We start from the raw sequence: 16,370 nt of genomic DNA, 5'->3' as shown, positions 1-16,370 counted from the left end.
TTAAACCTGTGTTTTCATTTCAGTGATGCTATAAAAACAGTAGTACGAGCAATTACTTAAGACCATCATGAACTGAATATCATATATGATTTTAGTGCTCTATTTCAAATTTATATTTATGCTCATGTTGGTGCCAAATCATAATATATATCTGAATTTGTGAAAATTAAGAAATAAATGCATCTGGATTTGATACATGAATTTTATTTTTGTGCTAAGTGAAAGCCAAATATTCCCCGGTAGTTTGAGTAGAGGAAAGCAGTAAGGGAACTGAGTCATCACACAGTAGATGCCTATGCATCTAGTACTCCAAAGAATCTGTACAGTTTGGTTTTAGCAAAATAACATAATTCATCACATGAAATCAATGTTGTTTTTTAAAATTTTGTTGGTATTGTACTTATAGTATTTTGTATTTAATTGGTTAAAACATATTAAACTTTAAAGCTATATACAGTATATGGAATATTTATTCAAAATAATACTAAAATTATTTAAGTTAATATTAGGGATAAAAGGAGTATTTCCTCTAAAAGGCGTATTTACATTATTCAATATTGAGAAGCATTGTACAATATAATATATAACTTAATGCATGGAATCATAAATTACAATAATTCTTCTAGATAAAAACCCATAAATATATCAAAAATAGGAAACGTTTAGTGGTTACCAGAGGGTAAGGGGGGTGGGGGGTGGGAGATGAGGGTAAGGGGGATCAAATATATGGTGATGGAAGGAGAACTGACTCTGGGGTGGTGAACACACAATGGGATTTATAGATGATGTAATACAGAATTGTACACCTGAAATCTATGTAATTTTACTAACAATTGTCACCCCAATAAATAAAAAAAAAGAAAAATGTAAAGAAAAAAATGGGGGGAAAAAAAGGAAACATAATTCTGAAACTTTCATATCACAACATTACATATTACCTATGTAACATTCATATTACAACAATGAAATGCTATGAAAGAGCATTACCTTAACCATTTTTATAATTATAACTACTAGGAGAGTTTAAGAAAAACACATACTTTAGCAGGATATCTAAATAACTTCACAAATCCCAAATCATCCCCAGTCGCTAGAATCATTTTGTTGCTGGTGAGGCACGAGGCAGTTACATCTGTGACTTCTCCAATTACTGGCCAAATTCCCTCACAGCATAAACCAAGTACACTTGTGCATGATGCCCAACCAATTTTTTCTACCTAAAACGGAAACAAAAATGCTATAAGTTTGTAATATCTAAACCTAAAATTAACAACCAAATCTAAATGTTTTTCTTTGTAATTACATGCGTCTCAAGTAAAATTAAAAATTTAATAAAAAGGTTATTAGTTGCCTTGGTTTTGTAGCTTCCCAAGTCTACTAGTTCCTGCTGAAAATTTCTAACATTATTCAAGATGTACTTATTATAGATACAATGTGTATTTTAGATTCTGAACATATAGTGATAAGAAATAAGCCTATTTCTGCTCTTTGAATAATCAAGAAACTTATTCTTACACTTCACATCTAAATTTCTACTAATACATTACCAGCATGTTTTCCAGTTAATCATTACTGGAAATTAAGAACTTTTATTTACAGTCCCTTCCTTATTAAGCCACTTTCGTGTTACATTTGTTTAGCCGCTCTTCCTCAGCCATATCGTGTCAAAAAATTTTGCTAATACTGTCAGGCACAAAAACTGAACATATTTTTTCTTTTCCTTTTCTTTAAACAGGAATTTTCTAACAACCATTTTAGGCATATGGGTTCCAAAATATTTGGCAGCTATGCAGTACTCCAACCTTACATGTCTTGTCTTCTATTGGCTATTGCATGTTCTTGCCCTTTGAGAAAAGTAGAGCATAGCCAGACAACACAAGTGACGTATTCCTAATCTTAATACAGCATATCTCTTCCTTTATCCATCTATGCAGTCTGATCCAAGAAAATAAACTCACAAAAAGAATAGCCATAATTTGAATAATCGGAGAACAGGTTTCATGTGTAACTAAATGGTGGAAAGTAGGCAAGTTTTCTAACCACTTTTAGTCATATCAACATTACAAGCACCACTATCTTCCTACCTCCACACTGGGGATGGTTTGTCTTTTCCCTCTGGGAGCCTCAAAGAATAACTGTTCTTTAGCACCAGTGTTGACCTGTAAAAGCTTTCCTTAAAAAGAAGTTAAATATATATATATATATACATATATAATCCTATAATTTTAGTATTTTATAATCTTAAAATAGAGGCCATTCTAAGCATAACATGAAAACATGAAATTACAGAAAAAAACAATTTAATATAATTTTACAACCTTCCTCTGCAGTCAACACAGATTAAGAGCATTTGATTTTCTTAAATCTCCACATAATTAAGTAATTAAATAAATAAGTGGTTTAGTTTTTGTATACTCACACACACACAAATTATTTCTGTTGTTATGTATATAAAAAAATGCTTAGAAACAAATTTTGGGACTCTTTTTCTACAGTAAGTATATTTTGTTTAACTGTATTTTGAAAAACTTTTACTAGATTTATATAGATGAATACATGAAACAAAAATCCTTAAAAATGGAGCATTTAAAATATTTAGCATAATGCAAACTTATTAAACACTGTCATACGTCATGCATTCTCTAAAAAAATCAAGGCTACTCATTAAATTCTATATGTTATACAATTATGACTATTTTTAGGGAATGTATTTTATATCAAATAATGGTGAAATGACTTTAAAATCCTCACTAAGATATCTATTTTCCAAAATTTTCAGTTACTATTTATGTCAAGCTTATGACAAAAACCAGGACAAATGATTAAAAAAAAATTTTGTATAATACTTAAATTACTTTACAGTAAATTAAAGAATTTATCAGTTACTATACTATCATGTGAATTATACTAGAAGTAATGAAAAGTCTAAACTCATAGCATTCATCTTTAGATGTGAAATGAAGCAGAAAATAATTTTGAGAATAATCTCTGCTGAATCACTTTTTGTTTCCTAAAATAGCTATCCTAAGTCAAATGAAACTTTACCAAACAGTAAGTAATTTAAATTCTTACCTCTAATATCCCAATCGATATGGGTTATGTAACTCGTAGCGCCTTTGCATATTCCTACTCTTTTACTACTCATTACATTGTATATATCTATAAAGCTGTCATGGGATGCTACTGCAAGATATTTCCCAGAACCTGTAATAGAAACATATTTGATTGACATTTTCTACATTAATATTTTTTGCCCTATACAACTGGAGTTAATTTTCTTAATTTTTGGAGGAACTCTTAGGTGTTTTGTAAGTTACAACAAGATATGTGTCAAATGGTAGATGGTTGACAAATTTTTCAAGCATATTATAATTAACAAAATGAAATTTTTTTTTTTTTTAAGTAAAGCGCAGCTCACAGTGGTTCAGAGGGGATCAAACCAGCAACCTTGGTGTTATTAGCACCACACTTTAACCAACTGAGCTAATGGGCCACCCCAAAATGAAATGTTTTTTAGTGTAATGAAGTGGTTTGGTGGAAAGCAAATATCAAAAATTATATACAATGTAATTTTGATACATTTAGCATTTAACCAAAAATATAAAAATCATTTACATTTAGAAAAAATAGAAGTAAACCAACACAGGTAAATTTTGCATTGACATTAGTTAATTCCTACCATACAGTAGGTTTTATTATAGATAATGAATACATGGAAATTGATGAAACAATTAATGTAACTTCAAAAGCATTAAGAATATAATGAAGACAGTCCATCCAATCCCTTTTACGTTACAAATGTAACATAAAACTCAGAGAAGATCCTTGGCCCAATCATACAGAAAAGTTAGTGACAGAATTGGCACTTGAAGATGTTTTACTACTGATCTAATACAGGGCTTTTATCTCTCACTATACTGACTTTTCTAATCAAAAAAGTAAAATTCTAAGATAAAATAACAGTTAATAAAAACTGCACATTTATACATTTACTCATTGCCAGATCCAAGTTAATAATCAAATGTGATTTTAGTGGACTCTTACCTGGTGAGAATCGGATATCTGAAATAATATCTTTTCTGTGGTGAAAAGATACAAGATCCTCTAGAGTATCTGCATTTGCCATTAAGAAACCTCCATCACTGAGACCCACAGCTAAAGCTTTACCATCAGGAGAGAAACAGCAGCATCGTCCGCCTAAAAGAGAAAGACAGCATGTGTCAGGAGATTTTCTTTGACCAAAAAAAAGTGTGTGCTTAAAGAACCTTTAATTTCAAAGAGGATTCCTATATTTATTATGATCTCAAACCAATATTATAAAGGAGCCAATGGATCTAGATAATAAAGCTTTCTATTGAAATTAGTGGTATGGAATGCTAAGCAATAATTAATACAAACCATTCCCTCTTCTGAATGTAACGAAAGTGAGTACTGATATTTACCTTAAAAAAAATTAAGTTGATAAAAAAGGAGAGATTTTTAACTAACACAAAAAGCCAATGACATATGTGGAAATTTTTTTGAGGGAGTGGGCTGCTACCTTTGTAGTTTCTATCTAATGAATCAGAAGTTTAAGAAATAAAAAAGCCATCTTTATAAAAGTCCTTTCAAATTAAAAAAATGTCTGAAACTAGTCAATTATTAGTGTAAGCTAGGAAAATCTATCTACACATTTCAAAACCTCATATGAAGAAATAATGATGTTAACATTAATTTTAAAAATCAAGGGCTAATCCTGCGTTAGCAAACGCAAAAATTGGGCTTACCCTGATAGCAAGGGATGCAGCAGACATATTCAAAAACTCTAAGGCTTTTGTGTCTTGCATAATATTTGGAGAGGGAGAGATGAGTACAGCTGTTACAGAATGAATTAAGAACAAATAGTCATTTAATTATCAAGCATACGTTGATAATGAAGAAATCTAGGATATGATTTCTGAGATTTAAGAGTCAAGAGATGACAATGACCTGGAGCAGGCTGGCAGCAGTGGAGGTGATGAGAAATGGCAGGATTTGGACATATTTTGGAGATAGAACTGGTAACACTTTGATGAACTGGGAGCAGAGTAAGAGAAAAAGATAAAAGTCAAGGCTGTATTTTTGTTTGAATAGTGATGCCATTTACTGAAATGGGAAAAACTAGGGGGATATAAGTGTTTGGTTTTGTACCCATTAAGTTAAGGATGTCCATGAGAAATTCAAGTGAAGACATCAAGGAGTCAGTTTGAATATTAATACTCCCCTGGAGCTCCAGGGAGAATAGGCTAGAGATATAAATATGGGGGGCAGTAGCATACAGATAGTAGTTACAGCCAAGAAACTGGATAAGAGCTTGGTATTAATTTATTGTCCCTCAGCTCCAAATCCACCCCTTTTTTTAACTTCTATGTGATACTGGAGCTGGACACTGTAGACATTTTTCTTTTGCCAGCAACTTGATTTTGGCCAGTAGAAGGTGGCATAGGGCCCCTGTAAGGCCAAAGCAGAAGGAAGGGACTTTTCTGGGGTGCTGAAGCCAGTGGACCAATGATGGGGCAGGGTGGGGTTGGGGTAAAGTTGGGGAGTTCCTCTGCCACCACTGCAGATCAGCCCTTTGGCAAGTTTCTTTTCCACTGGCAGGTTGTATGTTCCTGTGGCTCCGACAGTACCCTCTCCAAAGAGATCTGAATCTCAGCCTGGGGGAAGAGGGGAAGGGCCCACCCTCTAAGTTCATTCCTTGTTCGTTGTCCACTAGCCCTATGGGTGGTAGCTGCTTTCTGCAGCTGCTACATCTATACCCTTTAGAATCCTCTTTTACCCCTTTTAGTAGTTAACCACCTTTTCTTAGTTAATTACCTTTTCTTAGTTAACATTTCTTCATGTTAAATTTTCTCTGTTCAAATTACTGGGGTAGTTTCTGTCTCTTGACTGATACAGAATTGGTCACAGGACACAGACCATTAACGATAGGATTTGGAAGTGGTTTAGTTATGTTTCAGGGCTTGAGCTCAGTGCTAAGTCCTTGCCAATGGGAAGTGAGATGCTAGTAATACACAGCATGCATTGGCCCAACAATCAAGTTATGGCCTGCAATTGGTTATGATGACATATCCACTGAGTAAGTGCCCTGGGAGTCCAAGAGGCTGTTGTCTTTTGACCATTACAAAAGTAATGATGACTACAGAGACTGTTGTGCAGCTGTGTACACGGAGCAACCACAGGAAGAAGAATCAGCTTGTCCTTGAACACTCAGCGCGAGTCATGGTCTGAGCAGGGAGAGCTTCCATGGCAAACCTAAAAGAATCTGACAGGGCTGTTATTGCTGAAAACTGAGCACACAATTTAACTTGTGTCAGTTTCAAATTTACAATGTCAGTTGAATTCACAGTCTCACCAAGTTTCTTATGTGAAAGTTAGGGCATTGATTGGGAAGGAAGGGAACTTGGAAACTTGCAATGGGAACATCTGGCTGGACTCAGACAAAACGGAGAATCTCAAAACTTCTTTGCTATTCTGAGTCTCACTGACCAGTGCAAACAGGCTTCTTCTCCTGTTTCTGAGAAGACTGACATTGTGGGGCAGATGCCTTGGCAAGAGGATGCTTAACCTTCTGTAGAACCACTAGTTCCCGAACTTGGATCACATTTCAGCATGCTCTAGGGCTGGCAAACTTTCTCTTAAAGGAGCAGGCAGGAAATACTATCAGCTTTGTGGGCCATGTGGTCTCTGTCACAACTACTCAACTCTGCTACTATAGTACAAAAGCAGACCTAGACAATACATAAATGAATGGGCATGACTGTACTCCAATAAAACTTCACAAAATCAGGTGGTGGGCTGGATTTGATCCATGGGCTAACACCTGATTTACAGGAAGGAATTCAAAAGCTTAGGGAGGTAAGAATGTTAAAGGTGATTTTTAATATACAACCTGCATACTCACCTACATCCCCTAAAAATGTCTAGAAAACAGTCCCTTCACGAAGGCATTGAGAAATACATTAAGGGCAGCGTCTGCATCCTAGAAAAGCTGTGTGATTGTAGATCAGGAATGGGAGGTATTGCCATTAACGTGGGCTCCCTGATTCAACAGGAATAATCCTGGAGAAGCAGAGGCCAAGAAGCATCAATTAGCTACCAAGGACGAGACAGATTCTTTTTACCAAAAAGGGCAGCAGGGATATAGTGACAATTAGAATGTTGTGGCCTGTGGGGATTTCTCCTACAGGCCAATTAATCATGGTGTCCCCAGGAATGGAACAGATGAGTAGGCTACCAGATCAGTGTCTGATCTACGTAACAGAAAAATCTCCACACCAGGTGACTAAAAAACCTCACTTAAATCACAACAGTGGAGAGTCACAGATTCTCAACCAGTTTTTAGACCTAAGCCAATTGATATACTCAGAGCCCCTTGATTAAAGGGAAGACAAGGTCCCATTGAGCAAGGATCCATAGCATGGACCCCACCTAACTCCTGAATTTGAATAGCTATAATTGGCAACTGGTAGAATCCTCTATGCTGGCTCTGTGATCCACGGGGTAAGAGTCATTATGACAGGAAGAACTAAGTGAAAATCCTGGAAATTCCTCTCTACCAAGACAAACCAGAAGCAAAACCCCAAGTCTGAGAATTGCAAAAGTGAGTGACAATACCTACAACTTACACAAGCGCGAGAATACATATCACATGATCATTACAACTTGTCTGTTTGGTTTGTGCTGAAATCAGATGGATTTTAGATAATAACTATGGATAATAAATTTAATCAGGTAGTGATGTTATTTGAAGCTACTCTTCCAGATCTTTACTAGAACAAATTAACACAGCGCCTAGCATTTTGCATGCAGCCATTGCCCTGGTTAATGCTTTCTTCTCCATACCAACTTGTAAGGACCACCAATTTGCTTTTACCTGGCTTGTATCTGTGTACACCTTCAAAGCCTTGCCTCAGGCTATTTCAACTCTCCTGTTCTTTGCCATAATATAGTCCACAGAGATCCTGATCGTCTTGACATTCCACAAAACATCTCAATGGTCCACTACATTGATGACATTATGTTGAATGAATCTGGGGAGCAGGAAGCAACAAGTACTTTAGATGCCTTAGTAAAACATAACTGAATCGAGAGAGTGGCAGATAATTCCTACAAAAATTCAGGGACCTGCCACCTCAGTGATGTTTCTGGTAATCCAATGATCTGGAGTATGTCAAGACATTCCCTCCAAGGTGAAAGACACAAACAAAATGAGGAAAGTGCTTGGTATCCCTTTTTGGAAGCAACATACAGCACATCCGAATAAGCAGCTTCCACCCATCTATCAAGTCACTTATAAGGCTTCCAGCTTCCAGTGAGGACCAGAACAAGAGAAGGCAAGCTCATTTTCTACTTGGGCCTTATCACCTAGCAGATCCAATGATACCCAAAGTGTCTGTAGTAAATAGGGATGTTGTATGGAGCCTCTGGAAAGCTATCAAAGGAGAATCATGCTGCAGAGCTCTTGGATTTGGGAAAAAAATCTATGCCTTCTTTTACAAATAACTATTTTCCTTTTAAGAAGCAGCTTCTGATTTGCTACTAGGTCTTGTTAGAGAGTAAATGCCTAACTATGGGATATCAAATGATTATGTGTCCTGAACTTCCTGTCATGAACTGAAAGTGACATGACCAAGCCAACCATAGACTGAGTGTGCACAACAGCAATCTACCCAGTGGAAACAGCACATATGAAGACCAGGCCTGGCAGATCTGGAAGTTACAAGTAATGTGCATGAACAGGTGGCTCAGAATCCTACAATTTCCTCTGCAAAGCCTCTTCTCTCAAGCTATACCTATGACCTCACGGGTGTTCCTTATGACCGGCTGAGAAAAGAAAAAGTCTGAGCCAGACTTACAGATGTTTCCGTACAGTATGTTGGCACCTACCCACCTGAAAGCATTACAGCGCCACTCAGGGGTGACCCTGAAGGACAGCAGTAAAGGTAAAACTTCCCAGTGGGCAGCTCTTCAAACAGTACATTTGGTTTTCCATTTCTGTAGTGAGAAATGACCAGATGGACAGATTTAGATGCATTAGCAATTATTAACTATTTGGATGAACAGTTAAGAACTAAAAGAAAGATCAGAGACAAGGAAATCTGGAAAATCGAAGTGTGGATGAAACTCTCAGAAAGGGCATACATAGGCTGTGAAGGTTTCTGCGTCCTGGAGAATGCTCACCAGAGGGATCCTCTGCAGAGGAGGCTCTCAGGAATGAGATGAACAAAATGATATGCCTTATGGAGATCAGGCAGCCTCTTTCCCTGGCCAGCTAGCACTTTCTCAGTGGGCCCGGGGCAGCAAGAATAGTCTATGCTCGGGTTCAAAAGCATGGACTTCTTACCAAGGCTGATCTTGCTACCACTACTACTGAGTTTCTAATCTGATAATAGTAGAGACCAACTGAACTTCTGGTATGGCCCCCTTCCCAGGGAGATCTGCCAAACCCCTGGTGCGTGTTGATTATGTTAGACCTCTTCCATTATGGAGGGGGCAAAGATTTATTCCCCCCCTGGAATAAACGCGATTTCTGGATTGTCCTTCCCTGCCCATATGCTTCTGCTGGCGCCACCATCCATGGAGACACAGATGCCTTATCCACCATTACCAAATTCCATCCTTCTGGTCGAGGAACGCATTTCATAGAACAGGATGTGCAGCGTGAGGCTCAGGTCCACGGAATTAACTGGTCTTATCACATACTCCTTAACTCAGAGAACGCTGCTAAGAGAACAGTGCCATGGCTTACTGAAAACTGATTATGGCACCATTTGGGAAACCACACCCTTAAAAACTGAGGTGTTTGTATGACAGGATGCTGTACATGCTTCAAATCACAGACTATTATATGTGGTGCTGTCTACCTCATAGCCAGAATACATGGGTCTGGAAATCAAGAGGTGGGGGTAGGAGTGGCTCTTCTCACTATTATGTCTAATTACCAACTTGCACAATTACGTTTTGCATCCTGGCAACTCTGAGCTTTGTTGATTTTGTCTTAGCTCCCAAGAGCAGGGACAATGCTTTCACCAGGGGACACAAGGTTCCCACTAATTGGAAGATGAGATGGCCACCTGGCTATGTTGGGCACTTTATGCCACTGAACCAACAGGCAAAGAAAGGGATTGTTACTCTTCTGGCTGGAGTGATTGATCCTGATTACAAAGGGGAAACTTAAGTTACTGCTACAAAATGAGGGCAGAGGGGACTATATCTGGATTTCAGGGGATTCACTGGGATGTCTCTCCTTTCCATGGCCAGTGGTAAAGCTTAATGGAAAACAACAGCAATACAAGGAAAAAACAACAAACAAACAAACAGGCAGAGATACTGAGATTTAATATCATTCAGTATTGAAGGTCTGCGTTACCCTATTGGTTAAGTAACTCCAACCACTTAAGGTTCTGACTAAGAGCAAAGAAAATATGGAATGGGTAGTAGAAAAAGGAAGTCACAGACACCAAGCACAGTCTATAACCAGTTACAGAAACAGGGACTCCACATAAATGCTTGTTATGTGTATGTATACAAACTAGCAGGGGTACCAAAAAAATGTATACACATGACTTTTGTTATCGATACATATTAAGTGTTACAATTTTAAGCAGTTTTTTCCTTTCTTAAAATGTGTATACATTTTTTGGCACCCTATTTACTTCTCTCTCTTTTTCTCAATATTTTATTCAAATTTCTTGGAGGTTAACTTTAGAATTTAGTCTTAAGGTAACAGAATGTTCAGTAATCTTGTGTGACTGAATTTGAGAGTAAGTAATATAGTCATCACTGGATACAACTCTTAGGACTGCGTGTCTTTGGGGAGAAGGTGAGAATTCTTCACTTGTTAAGGGTAACTATTATACATCTTGTTCAGTAGAAATTTTTGGTACAACATAAACATAAGGTTAGTTCTGTGGCTGTACTGAACTTCATATGTGTGTATAAAGATGCATATAGATGCTGATTAAGCATAGGAGTAGTTTGTGCCGGTTATTAATTTATTGCCTTTCAGTTCCAAATTCATTGTTCTTTGGGCCTTGTAGACTTTTCTTTTACCAGCTGACTGATACTAAGCTTTGCCAGTTGAGGGTGCTAGAGAGACACTGCAAGTCCAAAGCAGGAGAAAGGGACTCTCCTTTTCTTCCTGTGTTTGATTTTACCTACAGAGCCAGGGCCTGGCATGCAAAGGGGTCTGGCTGCATTCTCCACAGCGTCAGCCACACTGAGTCCTCTAGCAAGTTTCCCCAGCAGTAATGTCCCCAGAGTAATGGCTCTAATAGTTCTGTTGTGATTTGCAGCCACTAGCGAGATGCTCTGCCCAGACAGCATAGCTCTCACAGTTCAACAGCCTTTGGCCTGGGTTAAGTTTTTCTCCAAGCAGCGGTCCCGCCATTCGGCTCTGGCAAGCTTTTCCTTCACCCAGGATCCACTCTCACTCACTGTTCCACTGAGTCCTGCAGCCATGGCCAGCTTCTTCACCACTGACACACTGAGTGTTCTGAGGGCAGCCACATCCTTCCCAAACTAGGTCTGAATCTCCATTAAGTTTTTTTGTTCACTCTCCCTCAGCTAACTAGGGCTAGTATGTGCTTTCTATTGGGGCTACTTCTATAGCTTTTAGTACTCAACAGTTCCTATTATTAAATTATCTCTGTTCAAATGACTAGTGTGATTTCTGTCTTATGATTGCACAGTGACTGATATAATCACCTGAAGTGTGAGTGTACATGAGGAAAACGGAAGGCCAGGGAGAGAACCCTGAAACATTCCTATATGTAGAGGGCAGGAAGAAGAGGCAGAGCCAGCAGAGGAAACGGAGGGGGAAAAAAGGCGGTAGAGGGGGGAAAATAAGAAAGAAATGCTTGGCTTCCGGAGCCAAGTGAGGAAAGTATTTCAGAAAAGAAGGAATGAGCAGTTGTGTCAAAAAATACCGTGAGGTGATTAAGGTGAGAACATACGGCTGACCAAGAGACTGGCAGCAGGTTAAAGGACCAATAGAGATAAAAGCCTAAGTGGAGTGGTTTGTGAAGCAACTGCCATGTGAAAACACAGAAAAGTATTAACTACTGAATTTTGAGGCGTTCTGCTACAATGGAGAGCAGAAAAACAGAATGCACATTTTACTCAACCCTCGTCAGCAGGTTGGGTGCAGACCAGAGCAGGTGGAAAAGTTCAGTTTAAGCAAAGAATCCTTTTCTTTTCAGTGCATAGATGAGCTCATTAAAAATTAAGAAAAACTCCTCAGGGATCAAAAATTAAAAGGAGGCAGAAAACTAGAGTAATAAAATAAAGCCACATCTACCCTGAGGGTAGAGGAAACTAGTATTGCACATGGGCCTCCTAAATAAAACTGGAATTCTTGGGGGGCTACACATTCATTGTATTAATACAATACTGTTCTCAAGTTCTATGTTAATTTTAAGTTCCAAAATACCAGTAGCAAAGATGTAATACCATTATTTCCAAATTTAAAAATAATCTTATATATGAATCATTAGCATTTTGAGGCATCCAGAGTTATATACTGCATTAAATTTTTCAGTTCAACATGGGTTATATAAAGTTTGCTCCTGTATTTTCTTCCTTTTCTCAAGTTTTATAGAAATAAGTCAACTAAGCAAAGCTTCAGCTGAGAATAATTCTTACTCTAGTTCACAGACTTTTGCACAAGTGGAATGTATTGTCTTCCTAGGCCTGCCATGAGAAACTAGTACCACAAACTGGGTGGCTTAAAACAAGAGAAGTCTATTCTCTCACAGTTCTGGAGGCTGGAGGCCCAAAGGCAAGATGTTGGGAGGGCCATGCTCCCTCGGAAAGTTCAAGGAAAGAATCCTCTCTTGCCTCTTCCTAGTTGCCAGCAATCATTGGCGCTCCCCCTCAGTCTGCCTGTCATCACACTGCATTCTCCCTGTGTGTCTGTGTACCTGTGTCTTCATATATCCTTTATATAAGGACACAGTCACTGGATTTAGAGCCCATCTTAATCCAGTATGACCTCATCTTAACCTGATTACATCTGCAAAGTCCCTATTCACAAATAAGGTCTCATTCACAGGTATTGGGAGTTAGGACTTCCACATATCTTTTTTGGAGGATACAATTCAACCCACGTCAGACATCATAATAAAGAATTAGAATTTCCCTGTATAAATCACAAATCTAAAGACAATGAGAACTCAAAATGCTTTCTTTGAAATAGACATTATAGATTGTTATCAATAAAAGGGCCCTACCAAAAATAAATGTTATTCAAAAAGATGTCCTCAAAGCTATCAAATATGAGATAGTATTATATGATGATGAAAAGAGTCACGAAATTTAGAACTGGATTATATTTATCTTTTCACCTTACTCAGACTACCATATAGCGTAGTCATGGAAAATTGCACAAAACTAATAGCACAAAATCGGACATCTGGGAAAATTGCACAAAATTAATTACTTTTACAACTCAATGATAATACCATTAATGAACTTTGCTTTTCAATACTACTTGCTGAAACTTTCTTCATTTTATGAAGAATTTATTTTTTAAAAATTTAGTAATAATTAAAATAATGTATAGTTATATTTTTATAATTACATCCTTTTAACTTGATTACTTAGGTTTACAAATTTCATATTTAAACATACTATTTAATTTCACTGATTTTAACTTTTTAACTTTTCTTTTGATTTGTAAATACCTAAAATACAGATATTTAATTACATGCAAAAATTTTTTTTGCAAAAATCCCTCCAAATATCTGTATTGTCATTTTGTTTCAGTATTACAACCATATCTAAAGAAAAGAATAGACTTTTTTAAAAATGTGCCTGGCAGTAAAGAAACACATCAGGAAACAGACTTTTGTATCCTGGCCTGGGTTCTAGATGGAGGGGGAAAATCAGACCTGAGAATTCACACACATAGGACAGCTTATGCAGATCTTAGATTTGAAGTTATACTATTTACATGATCTATGCAATCCCCGTTAAAGAAATTAATTTTTAATAGTTCTGGATGGTAGCACCCCAGGCATCTAGCAGAAGGAAACACAAAATCTCTGGAAGAACACACCCTTCATTCAGCCCTCAGAGGATTCACACAGGTAAAGAAAGCCCAACACACATGAATTTATAATCCAAATTTTGAAGCACATAAGAAAATGGATCGCCAGGAGAGAGTCAGCAGGAAAATATCCTCAAAACAGCAGAAAGAAAAACACAGCATCTAGTTATTCGACATCCACAAGGAGTTATTTGACAAATAACTAGATTTTTATATTTTTTATCTGTTAAGTATAGTTAAGACTAAAGATATAAAAGAGGAAATCTAAAACATAAGCAAGGAATAATATATTATAAAAATCTAAGGCAAATATGAAAACAAATAGAATTCCTAAAAATGACAATTATCAAAATTAAATACCTAATGGGTAGGTTAAACAGCAGATGTGAAAGAATTGCTATAAAGAGAATTTAGAGCTAGAATGAAGATCTTAAGAAATTTTCCAGAATGCTACGCAGACAGACACAAAATGTAAAATGAGCCAAGACATAATAGTATAGAATTAAAGAATAAAAAGTCTATTAAAAATTCAAGTTTGATTATAATTAACAGCTAAAGCTTTTAAGAGGATGCAAGTTTCTAAAGGAACTTTCCACTATATCATTACATAGAGAAGTATAAAAGGCTGGCAAATATTTAGAAAGTATTTACTTTACAGACATCAAGAATATAGACATTATTCATGTTGCATATCCATATTTCTGGTTATTCTGTAACAAGTTACCATAAAATTGAATTATCTGTTTGGCAAGATTCTCGTAAGACAGTCTATATTAACTATAATATAAGGACTTATTGTTATAAAATGTTAAGTCCCAGGACCTTAATTCTTGTATATTTATTTGTCGAAGAAAATAATTTTTGCTTACTGAATGTTTGAAAGAAATACCTGTGTTTTACACTATTTAAACCATTATAACCTGAGTAATTTTTTGTAAGTAACTCAACCAGTATAAAACCATACATATCTTTTCAAAGTTATGAAAATCCACCTGTTTTCCTCTTGAATCAATGATGACAGAAATAAAAATAAAAGTGATTATAGAAGAATATTTAAACAGTTTAGTGGTTACCAGAGAGTAATGGGGGAGGGGGTGGTAGAAGAGGGAAAAGAGTGTCAAATATATAGTGATAGAAGGAGAACTCACTCTGGGTGGCAAACATACAATGCAAGATATAGATGATGTATTGTAGAAATGTACACTTGAAACCTATATAATTTCACTAATCAATGTCACCCCAATAAATTTAATAAATAAATAAATAGTACAGAATCATGACTTTTCTCTACAACCTAGTACAAAAATCTAGTCCTAGAAGGAGCCAACAATTTTGGCAGACAATTTTTTAGGACTGATTCAAGACACAAATCCATAGATTCAGAAAGCACAACAAACTGTAATCAGAATAAATTAAAATAAATCACATATGTACACGATTTTATTAAACTACAGAACTGTAGGACAAAGTAAAAGAGGACAGTAAAAACTAGAGGAATAATAACTCTCAATCAGTAACTCCAGAAGCAGTTAAATTAGCATTCAGTAATTGAAGTCAAAAATCAAAACATGTTCAGAACTAGTAGCATACCAAGGGCGAGCAGTCATATCAGTTCACCCCGAGTGGCAATACACTGCCTATTGAGAATTTTTTTTAAATTAAAGTTTATTGGGGTGACAACTGTTAGTAAAATTACATAGATTTCAGGTGTACAATTCTGTAATACATTATCTATATCTCACATTGTGTGTTCACCACCCAGAGTCAGTTCTCTTTCCATCACCATATATTAGACCTATTGAGAATTTAAAACAATAATTTTAAAACTGAATTTTTAAAAGTTTGCTTTTTAAGAATTGTAATGTCTCTGATAAAATACTTCAGTTGCCAGAAGAGACCACTCCCACCACCCTGTTCTTGGTATGCCACTGGTTCAGACAAGGGAAAACGGAATTTTCAACCAATCTTTATTAAAGAAACTCTAAGACTATATTTTAGGAAGAAAGAAAATGATACAAGAAAAAATTCTGAGATACAAGAAGAAAAAGTGAAAAAAGCAATGTATAAGCATAGATAACATAACCTAAGTAAGCACTGACTAGAGATTTTTAGTTAAGTATACATAAATATTTAACAGTAACCCTAGAAGAGAACAGACTCTGTAACTTTTAAGTTAGTAAGAGTAGAAGGAAGTAACACTAATTAAATGGCTAAATTACAAATTCATGTTATATGTTGTATCATTTCAACTTGGCCCTTAGCATGGCTGGACAATCCTTGCCTTCATCTGCTGATTGTCACA

General features: G+C 36.4%; 1 protein-coding gene across 25 annotated transcripts in view; it reads right to left on the bottom strand.

Annotated features, from left to right (window-relative positions):
- EML5 (EMAP like 5) overlaps nucleotides 1-16,370 on the bottom strand; it is a 145,790-nt gene that overhangs the window by 42,615 nt on the left and 86,805 nt on the right. For 20 of the 25 annotated variants that reach the window (XR_012494561.1, XR_012494562.1, XR_012494564.1 and 17 more), the window contains 4 exons: nucleotides 4,045-4,197; nucleotides 3,073-3,204; nucleotides 2,085-2,173; nucleotides 1,041-1,217 (listed from right to left, as the gene is read on the bottom strand). Coding sequence is in view for 17 of the 25 variants with exons in the window: in XM_074327060.1 (XP_074183161.1) it covers nucleotides 1,041-1,217; nucleotides 2,085-2,173; nucleotides 3,073-3,204; nucleotides 4,045-4,197 (551 nt within the window). In the remaining 8 variants the exon portion in view is untranslated. Of the gene's footprint in view, nucleotides 1-1,040; nucleotides 1,218-2,084; nucleotides 2,174-3,072; nucleotides 3,205-4,044; nucleotides 4,198-7,899; nucleotides 8,052-8,911; nucleotides 9,016-16,370 lie in introns of those variants that run through there. The other 5 variants (XR_012494568.1, XR_012494567.1, XM_074327074.1 and 2 more) reach the window with 5 other exon arrangements.

Source organism: Rhinolophus sinicus, linkage group LG03 (genome assembly GCF_036562045.2).
Source record: "Rhinolophus sinicus isolate RSC01 linkage group LG03, ASM3656204v1, whole genome shotgun sequence".
NCBI lineage: Eukaryota > Metazoa > Chordata > Mammalia > Chiroptera > Rhinolophidae > Rhinolophus > Rhinolophus sinicus.
This window is presented reverse-complemented; position numbering and strand designations above follow the sequence as displayed.